The 12,872-nt window shown below is 50.5% G+C and overlaps 1 protein-coding gene across 1 annotated transcript in view; it reads left to right on the top strand.

Annotated features, from left to right (window-relative positions):
* Positions 1 to 942: 942 nt before the first annotated feature.
* TSHZ3 (teashirt zinc finger homeobox 3) overlaps positions 943 to 12,872 on the top strand; it is a 69,655-nt gene continuing 57,725 nt past the window's right edge. The window contains exon 1 of the mRNA XM_043599118.1: positions 943 to 1,720. Coding sequence (XP_043455053.1) covers positions 1,681 to 1,720 — 40 coding nt within the window. The 5' untranslated portion in view covers positions 943 to 1,680. The remainder of the gene's footprint in view (positions 1,721 to 12,872) is intronic.

The following is a 12,872-nucleotide window of genomic DNA, read 5'->3' on the forward strand; positions in this document are numbered from 1 at the left end:
CCAGGGAGACGCAATCGAACCCGCAGCGCATCGATGCGCCGCCGCCCGCGCCGCTCGGGCTCAGGCTCTCGCTCAGCCGCCGCCGCCCGGGGGTCGTCCCAATGAGCTCCGGCCCACCCGCGCCCTCGCGGCCGCTCGTAAGTGAGCCCGCGTCGCCCCGCCGCCAACGCAGCCCTGCCAGCTCCTCCTCTCCGCGGCCCGCCGGTCTGGCCCGCTCGGCGCCTCAGCGACCCCAATCACCCAATCAATAATCAATTCTTTTCGCCCCGTACTGCTGGCAAGCCGGGCGCTGGGCGCGGTGGCCGCCTCTCGGGGGGCGCCCTGGGGCGGGGGATGGGCTTGGGAGCCCGAGTTCCTTCCCCCGCCCCCACCCTCCCCCCCGTCCCGCCCTCGGATCTGCCAGCGCTTGGGGTGGGGGGCGCGGCCCGGCGCTTAGGGGGCGAAGGGCGGGGTGGGGAGCGGAAGGACCTTGATCTTCCCGTGCGGAGGAGGAAACTTGGAGGCACCCCCCTCCCACGCCGACCCCCGGGACGGGCCCGGGAAAGTTTGCCCGGGAAAAAAAAAAAAATTGGGGGAAGTGGCTGCGGCGGGTCCCCGGGGGAGGAGCCCGGGTGGCGCGGGGTCTGGGAGCAGCCCCCACCCACTCCGGCCCGCGCCCGCCTCCTCCCTCGAGGGCGCCGGCGCCCGCCCGCGGGCCCCGGCATCCCCGGGGGGTGCGGGCCCAGGCCCGGCGAGAAAGCTGGGGGCTTTGGACGCGGCGGGTGGAGAGGAGTGCAGCACGGGCGGGGCAGCCGGGGGCGGCCAGGGGGCGAGGCTGGGTGGGGAAGAGGGGCGGGAGAGGGTAGCGAGCGCCCCGGGACGAGCTGGGCCGGGCCGGCGCCGCGCCCCTGCGTGCGCGCATAGGGCGGGGGCGGAGGGGCGGCACCCCCTCCCCGGACGGGGCGGGGGTCCTAGACAGGCCCGGGGCCGGGAGCGGGGGCGCGGCGCCCCCGCGGGCGGGCGAGTGACACGATCATCTCCTTTTCCTTTAAGCTTGCCTGTTGCCGACGCCGCCGCTCCAGCCGCGCCGCGGGCAGAAGACTGGACCGCTGAGCCCCGGGCCGCGGCGGCGGCTGAGCGCCCCCCCCGGATGCCGTGACCCCCTGCCCGGGGGCGGGGGCCGGGGCAGGACCAGCCGGGGCCGCTCCCGCGCTCCTCCTCCCACCCCTCTGCCCGCCTTCTCCCCCTCTCCCCGCCCCCCGGCCCCGAACCCCGCGCACCTCGTCTGGGGACGGGGCGGGGGGGGGGCAGGGCCGCCGTTCCTCCCCGCCCCCTCCTCCTCGGGCCTCTGGAGCGATTTGTCAAACTTCCCATTCCGCCGGCAGCGCGGTCCTCCTCCTCCTCCTCCTTCACCACCTCCTCCTCCTCTGCCTCCTCCTCCCCCCGCGCTCCTCCCTCCCCGCGCCTCCCTCGCCCGCCCTCCTTCTTCCCTCCGCACGTTCGGGGATCGCGGCGGAGCGCGGAGAGGGGGGGACGCGGAGAGCCGGGGCGCAGCAGCATCCTGCGGGCGGCCGCTCTCCGGGGGGGAGGCTGAGAGCCGGCCCGCCTCGCCCCCCCGCGGGCCCGCCGCCCCTCCCTCCCTCTCCTCAGCCCGGCAGCGGCGGCGGCGGCGGCGGCAGTGGCAGTCGCCGGAGGAGCATCATGCCGAGGAGGAAGCAGCAGGCGCCCCGGCGCGCAGCAGGTACGAGCCGCTTCCCCTTCCTCCTCCTCTCCTCCTCCTCCTCTTCCTCTCGCTGCCGTGCGCCTCCGGCCGGCGGCGACCCGGCTCCTCGCCCCACTCCTCGCCCCTCTTCCTCTGCCCGCGCAGAGTAACTCCGGGGCGCCAGGCTCGCTCGCTGCTCTGCTCTCTGGGTGCGTGCGCCCGCCTCGCGTCCCGGGCGCCCCCCGGACGCCCCGCCGCGCTCGCCCTGCCCCGGCTCGCACCCACTTCGCGAGCCGCGCGCGCTCGGGGGCTAACTGAGCCCGCCTGGGTCCCTGCCTCTTCAGCTCGCCGGCTGCGGAGGGGATGGGAAGGAGCCCTCTTCGGGCTCTTTCTGTGGGGGGCGGGCGGGGTCACCTGAGTTCCCTGGGACACCTTCCGTGTCCTCCCGCGGCCGGCCGGCGGGGGGACAGCCCGGTGTCTGCCGAGCGAAAGAGAGCCGGCGAGTGAGCGAGCGGGTCCCTTCGGCCACCTTACTGCTAATCCGATTGATTCTTCATTTATTGGGCCCAAAGCGGGCAAGCGGTGGAAGGCAGAGCGCACTGGGTCTCCGTATTGTCAGATGACCGTCAAGTCACTGTTAGACGCTGGCGTTTCCTCTATCCCTGTTTGTTTTCCCTTACCCCCACCCCTCCTTCCACTGTTTCTCCCACCCTCACCTCCTCGTAGCACTTAGTTCTGGGACGTGCCTGTCTACTCCCACCCCCCCCCCAACCCCCGGTTTTCTTTTTCTTTTCTTTTCTTTCTTTCTTTCTCTCTCTTTTTTTTTTTTTTTTTTTTTTTTTGCCAGGATGTCAACTCCTGTTAAGATTGAGCCGATTTTTTTTTTCTTTTCTTTTCTGGAAAAAGCATCATTGAAAACAAAACCAAACCCACACACATAACATTATTTTGCAATAATGTCAGTTGGGGGTATGTTGCCTGGAAGAAGGGTTTCTGGCCCTTTGCCACCCTTGATTTGATGACTGATTGATCGCCCGTCATGCTGCTGCCTTTGATCTATTCATTCCCAATAAACATCAATAAATCACTCCCAATGGTGAGGCCAAGCTCTGTGACGTCACTAGGGCCCTGTCAGTGGAAGTTCGGGGATTTGGGACGGATTGCTGAGAGGACCACATGTGGACGGGATGCATTTTGATATGAGTAACACTCAGATGTGCAGAGGTTCAGATGCTGCCTGAAATCGGAGGGTTAAGTGGAGGTTCGTGTCTTTTCTGCTCTTTTCTTTTGGTGGAGGAAGGGAGAGCAGAGGGAAGGGTCAGGGCATTGCCTGACGCCCCACTTGGATGAAGGCGTTGTACCTGTGCCGCCCCCGAGTGCCTGTAGTAGCCCTGGGGGTGACGGGGATGGTCATTTCCATCATGGGAGCCGGCCCTGCTGGTGGAGCCCACACACTGGATGCGCCCTGGAGTCTCCTTACACAGGGTCACGCAGAGGGAATGCTCTTTTTTTTTTTTTTTTTTTTTTTCCCAGAAATGTACTTTCTTGTTCCTGCCTTAAGAAAACCCTAGAAGAAAGGAGACTTGGTTTGGGGCACATACGGCGGGTTTTGCTGTCTGTCCTCGGTGTTGCCCAAATTTAGGAAGTTTGAAAATCCCAGCAGTGGTTATGGGGAGGGTGCTGCCGCTCAGGTCACCTCCTGGCTGGTGCTTCTTGCCCATTCTACCCTCTCCTTTAAATTCCAAGCTCAGGCAGTGAGCTTATCTGCCCAAAATAAACTCCAAAACTTTGGAGGACTCCTTCACAAAGTTGGGCAGTAGGAGTGTCTTGGGCTTCTTCCAGTCTTTGAAATTTTTTTCTTTCCTTTTTGGATGCACATTTTAAGGTATCTGAGTGCCTCAATCAAATGAACCATATGTGATGACATCTTTACATTTAGGTTAGAACTCTTTCTATGGTGGCTTCACCTTTTTCTCCCCCACCTTGCCAATCTGAGACTCTTCTCTGATAACTTCCTGCTAAAAATATTAGCGGAGGAAAGGTCCTGTTGATTTTATCTATCTATCCATCTATCTATCTATCTATCTATCTATCTATCTATCTATCTATCTATCTTAAAGCAACCTGTTCCCTAACCTTTCTGCACCTTTTACAAAAGGCAGCCAGGAAATCTCAGGTCAGTTAAGAAATATTCATTATATAAAAACTTGACTGCCCGGCTAATAGGAGATGGAAGAATGGTTTTGCTCTATCAAAATGACCCGTCAAAACGACTTTGTTTCATATTTGATTTAATTGTCTCTCTCCTGACAGGCACATTCATCAATAGCTTAATGGTCAATCAGAAGTTGGCAGCCTGAGTGCTTTCTTTCTTTCCCATACCCTGGTTTTGGATTTACTTTATCAGAATGCTTCTGCCTAATGGACGTGTGGAGGAGGGGGTGGAGAATGTCTGAAGGGCTACTTATTTAAGAAGAGGGGAGGAATAAAAAAAAAAAAAAAGAGAGGGAGAGAGAGAGAGAGAAAGAAAGAACCCTCCACACTGAGGCCTGAGCTAAGTATGCACAGGCCAATAAGTGAGCTGTCTGAGGTTTTTGTTTGTTGGTTGGTTGGACAAGAAACTTCCCATTTTTTTCCCCTCCCGTTTTCAGTTCTCACAGCTGCAAGTTATAAGGTTCATGCCTGCTTTTGTGGCATCCTGGGAGTGATGACAAATTGATTGCTTTGCACTGATAGAGAGAGAGTGGGAAAAAGAAAGATGTCTGCTGATTGGTAACTGGAAATCCAGTCCCCAGCAACCTTGAGAATACTCGAGAATTTTTTTTCCCCTCCAAACTGAAAGGTCCGCTCAGCCATAAAAAAAGAAAAGTTGTTTTGCCAGCTTCATTAGTGTTCACCTAATTAGCTGTAAACCTGATGGATCCCTGACAGCTTTAATGATTGGAGATGACAAGCTCGACACAGTGTCATCCAGCAGAATTAGGTTTGCAGCTAGTTTGATGTAATCAAGTTGATATTACACAGTCCTGGCTGCCTTTAGTTGTGCATTAACTCAATTTTCTGCTGCAGGTGACAAATGGGCTTTGGTACCTGGATAATCATGTCATAGGAATTAGGGCCCTTTTAATGGTCTGGGGTAGAATAACAACCACAAAGGGCTGAGAGCTGGGTAAGGCGTGCAGACGTCTCACACAGGTGCACACAGTCTTTATATCTAGGCCAAATGTACCACTGCTCTCCAGAAGGCCAAAGCAGGCTCCAAGAATCCCTGAAAAGACGTATTTCTGTGCTTGAGGATTTTCTTTTCTTTTCTTTTCCTTTCTTTCTTTTTTTAACGGAAATCATGCATGGCTTAGTGCCTTTTCTCAAAAGGAGAGAGACATTTCTTCACCTGCCGAAGAGAAACCTGGGCAGGAGCGTCCTTTCTCCACACGTGTAATTTCGAAGGGCCGTACGTTTGTGCTGGACAGATGTTGCTGCCTCAGAGGAACAGGGTTGCAGAGGCCAGTGTCCTTCGGGCGAAATGACCGTTGTCCCTTGCTTAAAATGTGACTCTTGCCCGTGCGTCACGTTTTTTAAACCGCGTATTCTTTGAAGATACCAGAAAAAAAAAAATTGGAGCAGTGTTTCATAGCAGACGTTTTATCCACTCATATCCATTTTCCGGGGGGGGGGGGGGGGGGCTGTAAAATCATTTAAAAAAATTGCCGAAACTTGCAAACAAAACAAAACAAAACAAAACCAGTCCTCAAGGAACAACAACTCGTCACTGACCGTTTTGAATCTTATTCATTGAAAGAGAATAATCTTCCAAGGAGTTCTTAGGTGGTCACGTCAAGAGGGTAAACCTTTGAGTATCTTCACTTGTACAAAAGTGGTTTGAACCCCTTGGGTTCGGCTAGTGTGACAGATCGCTGTGGGTCCCCCGGGGTAGGATGGGCTTGTGGCAAGGCAGAGGGGGTTTGCATTGCCAGGAGACGTGGGCATGCCCGAAAGGGAGCGCACCTGCTGGCCACTAGTGCACCCTGGCCTTCCTGACTCTGGGCCACACATTGGGCGGCTCCAGAGAGATTTCCTCTTCTCTGTCAGAGAGGCACGTGGAGTGTTCAGAAGGGCATTTCGGCGTCGGCCTTGGGAATATATTTGCTCTCAGGCTTGCCACACGTTTCTCCTTTGGGCAAGTGTTCTGCCTTGTAGCAAGGTGACAAAATGACTGGTTTCGGCTGCTCTGTGATTCCTGCCCCCCCCCCCCGACTCTCATTTTCCCACAAAATGGGTGGAACAATGCAAATTTTAAAAAGGAAAATCAAGAAGATGAGGGAGAAAAACAAAGAGGGCAGGAGGCAAAGGCTGTCCCCCTGGACGTCCACCTAGGGAAGAGAATCTTCCAGAATCGGCTGCTGTGCCCCCATTATCTTGACATCTGTCAGTTAGGGCTTCAGTGCTCTCCAGGGCCACACTTGATTGTGAGCGGTGGATGTTGTCATTTTGTTCTCGGTGTTGCCTTGAGCGCGCTCATAAGCGAGCGATAGTCACTAACTGACGTATCAGTACTCTTCCCTAAATTGTCTCACACGTCTGCGTTTTCCCTCTTTTTACCAAAGATTGTTTTGTAAAGAGATTACAATGAAAGGTGGCTGCTCAGGGCCGTGGGGTTGCCGGGAAGCCCAGGTGAGTTCCCAGAATTAAAACCCTTCCTGCCCCCCCGCCCCCCCCGCCCCCCCCGCCCATGTCACCTCCACTCCTGGGGTGTCTGGAAGGAGAAGGATCACCTTGAGGGCAAAGTGCCTGCACCGCTTTGGTGGGGGGGCTTCCCCCCCTTTGACTCTTCTTGTGGCAGAGCCAGGCCGGGGCGAGGGCTGCAGTCACAGGCAGGGAACAAGAAGGGAGAGGAGCCGAGTCCCAGTGCTGGTGCCCAACAGCCATGTTAATCCAGGGACATGTCTTCCGAGGGCAGTTGGTGAGGCTTTCCTGCTGGCCCATTTTTATTCCTGCCTGTCGCTGGACAAACTATAAAAATAGCTTTGGTCTGGTAGTAAAAAAAAAAAAAAATAATAATAATACTACTACTAATAAAAAAACATAAAGGAAAGAAAAGAAAAAGAAAAAAAAAAAAAGAAGTAGGGTGTGTGTGTACCCTTCTGTGTTTGTGTGCAGCCCAGTTAGGGAGAGGGGCCTTTCTGTCACAGCAGCTGTTTTGTGACACCCCTGCAGCATTTCCCCACAGCCCGTGGGGAGGAGCAGGACAGAGCAGAACAGTGGCATCACTTAGCCCAGACCTTCTCAGGTGTTCACTGTGTGTGTGTGTGCGTGCATGTGTGTGTATTTTAGTTACGCTCCAAATTGTGGTTTCTCTGTCTGAAGTTAAAAATGAAAGGTGAATACAATATATTGTATTTGGTAACAATGATATGGACTGGTACATCTAGACAGATAATGTGCAGTTGTAATTAGACTCAATAGACAGGCAGTCATTTTAAAATTCTTTGACACATGCATAAAATAGTCATATAATAAGATAAGATGACAATTTTATGTTAGGTTGATAAAGTGTCCCGATACATGCATTTAAATGTCTGTAAGCCTTTAAAAAAATCCAGACAGATTAATTCTAGTTTCCAGTATTTGCAGTTAGTCATTAAATTAATTTTTAAATCCTACTAAACAATGGCTATGAATATGTTTTTTTTTTTTTTTCCCCCTTCTAGATTTTTTACCTGAATTGCAGAGAATGGATACACAGGCTTGGTAGCTTTCTCTAATTTTTCGACATTGGTAAACAATTACATTAGACGTGGGCATAAAAATTCAGTTTCCTGTTTGTAGCTAGAATAAAGGTCTGCATTTTTGGAAGTAAAAAAAAAAAAGTTATAGAGTATAATCTGCTTATGACCACTTGCCTGAACAACTGTCATACTCCAGATTTAGGAATCTTTATTAGAAAGATTACATAGTGTCCTTGACCAAATATTGAATATTTTATAAGCCCCATTTAAAAAAGAAGACATTTCAAGCACATACACTTGATTTGATCAGCACTTAGATTCTTGGGTTTAATTACTTTCAATTCTGTAAATTATTTTAGTGTTTCAACAGGAGTGGCCCCAGTGATGTATCAAGGGGAGTAAAAAGGCATTTCTCTAAAGGTCACGTTACCTGGACTTTTCGACCATCTTCATAACCTTGTTTTCTCAGATGTGCAAAGGTGTGGCTCTTGAAGAATAATTTCAATTTGTTTGGGCTTAATGATAAATTATTAATTCATACTGTCAGGACACATGTTATTAATTATGACGGTGTTTTCTTCATCCAGAACAGCTGTTGGGGAAACAGTGTAAGTTCAGATTGTCTTCAGGGGGAGGGCGCCAAAGCAAGGAACTTACCAAGTCCTTGTCATCATATCTTGGTCCCCTTGCTTTGGGAATAAAGCATTGCGGGGGGCGAGGGGGGGTGGGGAGCGAGTGAAAGGGAGAGAGAAACCATTCATTCTAAACCAAGATGTACACCAGCAAATGCTAACTGATGTACGTTTTCTGAAAAGCAAGCCTAACTCTCCAAGGTCTGTGAGTTCAGACCTGAGCTCAGAATCCCCCAGCTGGGATTCTGAGGTGGGACCTGCTCCCTTCCCAAGTGCAGGTTTGAATGGACTGCCCTCTTCATCGCACGAGTGGGACTTGTTTTCTTCTTATTCTTGGGTAGACCAGAAGGTCGTGGTCACAAGTGCGTGGTGGCGGGAAGCAAAATACTCTGAGCGTTTGTTGTTCCCCAAACTGGAACCCATCCTTAATGGGGGGCAACGCGCCATTTGGTAATATACGTGAAATGACTTCAATTCATTTACTTTTGATTTTTACCATTCTCATCATTAAATCTAGTCCTATGTATTCAGTTTCCTCTGAGTTCTTTGAGAAATGCATGTTGCATAAAATAGGCAATTTTTAATGAACAATTTAATGTAAATGGGTTTTGAATTTAAATTAATATTAATGAAGCCTTGAGTGAATTTATTTTGCATACGTAAAGACTTGTAAGTCTTTCACCCATGTGCTTTCTCCTTTATGTAGTAACATTGGTTGGTGGGATTAACTAGAGCCTTTTAAAGATTTACACTTAAAAAAATTAAATTGATTTTATATGTCCAATAGCACCAACATATTATTAGGCAGAGGTGTTACTTAATTTAAAGAAAATATACCTCATTTCCTATTAAACCTCTCAGTTTCCATTACCCTGTTCTTCCTGCAAGCTGCCGTTGCTTTGGCGTTGCTGCTGGGGAAAATACATACCAACAATAGTTACTACAATCAAGATGTTTTCTTTCTTTGGCTTACCTCTAATGCATTATGTATCCTGGAATGATGGGAAGTTCTGTAATTAATTCTGTTAGATGTAATTGCTATAATCACTTTGATGTTACACATAATAAAGGTAATATGGTAAGCGCATAAAAAATATAAACACCTTATTGTAACATTACTACTAAAATTCCTTCTCATCAAGTCTGGCTTATAGACCAGTGTTCTTAACTGGTTTTGGCCATAGGTGACAATTTATCCGAGCCGTGTTCATTGATATTCCAAAGGAGAGTCATTTATTGGAAAGGATGGGCCTTGTCTTGGAGAGATCTCCAAGCTGGTTGCCTAGGAATCTTAATGCCCTTTTCCTCAAAGATGTGGCTAATTAGAAAAGGTGACCATTATCTTCTGTAGAGGAGAGGGGTAAAGGCTTCCCGGAAGTGGCCATGGAATGAGGTAAGAGGGTGGCCTAGGAGGGAGAGAAGCACTCTGAGACGAGAGATGGCAAAGGTTTTAGGTCCAAAGAGTGCTGTTCTGAAGGTTTTCTCATGGTGTGGGATTATGGGAAGTGTGTGTGTGTGTGTGTGTGTGTGTGTGGCAGGGGGAGCGCACAGGCACATTCAAGCACATGCTCGTGGGTAGCCAGAGAAGGCCACCTTTCTGTGAGAGACATTGGTACAGAATATATGGTTTATTATCATTACAGTTAGTATTCTACACCTTTCCCAGGGGGTCCTGGGGGGCCGTGCCTAACTGTCGCACCACATGCCAGGGGCGATGTTGCCTGTTGGGCAGAACCTGAGTGGTATCTGTGACCCCTCCCCAGGCCTCGGTGCGCCTACCCTAGATGCGGGCTACCAGAGAACAGAAGAGAACTTTGCCTGAGACCCCAAGCACATCCTCCTTGTGGGATGTTTCCAAACATGTGTAAATTACTCTTTGCCAGTGCAGCTTGCAGGAGATGGAGAACGTGGTGGTTAAAGAAGCTTGTCGTTTGATTTTTTTTTTTTTTTTCCCTCTGTGGACATCCTGGAGTCAGACTCGCTCGGGCATCCATGTGACTCCCGTCATCAGCTTGCACCCTGTCCCGTGTGCTACAGAGGTCACGAAGCCCCGTGACCTGGTGTCGGCATGAGAGTTTGGATGTGAATTCCCCACATTTATATTTTATTTTTCAGCGTGTTATAGGCGACGAAGCGTATGAGTCAGTCATACACAGAAATCAAATAAGAGAAAGTGTACGTGTGAGCAGAGAGGATGCCAAAATCTCTTTGGAGGAGGAACGGGGTGTTTTCAGATGGCGGTGAGATGGACAGTGACAGCCGTGAGTCCCTAGACTGTGCCCTGGGCCCGCAGAGCTGGGTCTGGCCGTGGCTGTGGTCAGCTGGGTGCAGACCAGGCCGGCAGAGAGCAAGGTGCTGCCACAGACGGGCTGGCAGGGCCTGCCTCCTGGGCGCTGGGCCTAAGGCACCCTGCCTGCCAGGTGAGAGGGTCCTGGGTCCCTGGCGCTGGCCTGGGCTGCAGTCAGGCAGTCACCAGCCCTCCTGCGGTGAGCCTTGGCTGGTTTTGATGGCGAGGATGATAAAAGGTCTGAGAACTCCATAGGCCCCTGTAATCAGGGCCAGCACTGACATCCTTCTCAAGTTTGACAGCTTCTTCCTTTTCTCTTCTCACAGCCAAGCCTTTCTCAACCGAATTTCCCCGCCCTCCCCCTCTCTCCTCCCTCCCTGCCGCCTCTCACCCCTTCCCTCCCTCTTCTTTCTGTGTGCTTCTCTCCTGTTTCATGTTCTTGATCAGTCTCAGATGCCTGGAATTATTTTTTTTCGGGCGGGAGGGGGAGTGTTGCTTTAGGTTTGTGGGTTGGGCAGGTGTGAGAGGAAGTCTGTGTTTTTTTTTTTTTTTTTTTTTCTTTCTTTCTTTTTTTTTTTTTTTTTTTGTACTGTAGGCCTGTTGCTAATTAATGTTCCTCCATAAGATTCTGTCGGAGTTGAGTAATGTTTTTGATCTTTATGCCTGATAACTGCATACTTAATGAGATTTCAAAGCTGTGAGTGCAGCTCCCTACAATTATTGACAGATGCCTTTTCTTTGCCATTGGGTTCAGCTTCATAAATCCTCTTGCCGTAATGAGGTTCAGCAGTGCCACCCTGGCAGTGAGCTAATGAAAGGGGGGAGGGTGAAGCGGCTCATGGCTGTCTGACACATTTTTTTCCTTTAAAATTTACTATGCAGATGTCAAGCTGCGGGACGATTACTTCAAACATGCTAATTTTTATCTTGCTTTTGTGTCAGCCCTTTGCCATTAAAAAATAAATAAATAAAAGGACTAACCTTACTCTCCACTTAATTTCTTTCTTTTTTTTTTTTTTTTTTTTTTTTCCCCGAGTCACATTTTTAATAACCCGTGGTGTGTGACTGCTGGGGACTTTGACACGCGCGTGGCCTTTTGCAGGTATCCAGCGGCAGAAGCTTTGCTTTTTTTTTTTTTTTTTTTTTTCCTTGCCATTGGAAGGGCAGGGCGAGGATAAAGTGCGATTTCCCCAGGCCTCCCATCAGCCTGCCCTAAGTATGCACTTGAAACGTCGGAGAATTCATTTCAGAGTTCTGGAACTAAATCCTGGTGGAGAAGAGCTGCACCATGCCAAACAGTCGATTTCCTTTTCAGCGGAGTCATACATCACTGACCCACCCTTCCCTCCTGACAGAATGACATATGTCATTTATCATATGGGCCCCAGCCAGACAACGGGGAGGGGAGGGAAGCCCAGTCCATGTGATGCTGTCTCCTCCTCCCAGTACTGTACCGTTGGCTTGCAGAGAGAGGCTGCTGATTTGGCGAGAGGGACCGGGAGGAGGGTGGAGAGGCAGGGGCGAGGAGAGGCGAGAGCCTGCTCCGTGTGGATGGCTGACTGGGTGTGTGGCGGGCCCAAGATTGGCAGAGGCAGGGAAGAGGTTATGTTCTTTCGTATTATCTGCTAAACCACACTGTTCGGCCTTTGACGCTCTTCTGACTCTCCCCCCACCCCCATTCCTTTTCTCCTTTTCCTTCTTTTTTTTTTTTTTTCCCCTTTAGTAGTCAAGGAAAACAGCAACAGCAACAACCACAACAAACCAGGGCTGACAGGTATCATTCAAGCCACCCTGGCTTGTGAGGGGTGGTATAAATGAATCTCAGGGCTCCTGGCTTCACATGATTCAAACGTGCGTTATTGAAGATGGATGTTCCTTAAGAAAAGATTGATGTTAGATGCTGGGCTTAGGGCGCCATTTATCATTTTGAATATTATTTAGACTTGCCGTGTAAACCTGTAACTTGAGAGTTGGACGAGCTGGAGCAGGGTAGGGGCCTGTGTGTGTGTGTGTGTGTGTGTGTGTGTGTATTTCCATCGATTGGCCTTGGGTTCTCATTGCTGCTGACCAGACACGAGCCCTCCCATTTACAATATAGAAGACACGCCGCCCCCCTAAAAAAGTGAGGGGGAGGTTTTAATTTTGAATAATTTCCAAGGACGTTTTTCCAAGGGAAAAATGAAGTATCTGTGATTTACGCTAAAGCTAACAGGCAACTTCTCTCTCTCTCCCTCTCCCTCTCTCCCTCTCCCTCTCTTCCCCGACAGAGGCAGTCACGTACGAAACATTAAAATATAAACAGAGCTGCAGTTGCTGAAGCCAGGACCCTTGCCTGATTTTTTCAACTCTGTGACATGCTTTTTTTTTTTTTTTTTTTTTTTTTTTTTTTTTTTTTAAATCTGTATCTGAAAAGCTTAGCCCAATATAACTATTCAAAAAATACTGGTTGGCTTGGTTAGCAGTGTCAGAATGAAGAAACAGACTTCCATGTCCCAGGAATACTTCAGATAAAAAATGATCTTCTGTGGCTCCCTGCCCCTGCTCCC

Source organism: Prionailurus bengalensis, chromosome E2, assembly GCF_016509475.1.
Source record: "Prionailurus bengalensis isolate Pbe53 chromosome E2, Fcat_Pben_1.1_paternal_pri, whole genome shotgun sequence".
Classification (NCBI taxonomy): domain Eukaryota; kingdom Metazoa; phylum Chordata; class Mammalia; order Carnivora; family Felidae; genus Prionailurus; species Prionailurus bengalensis.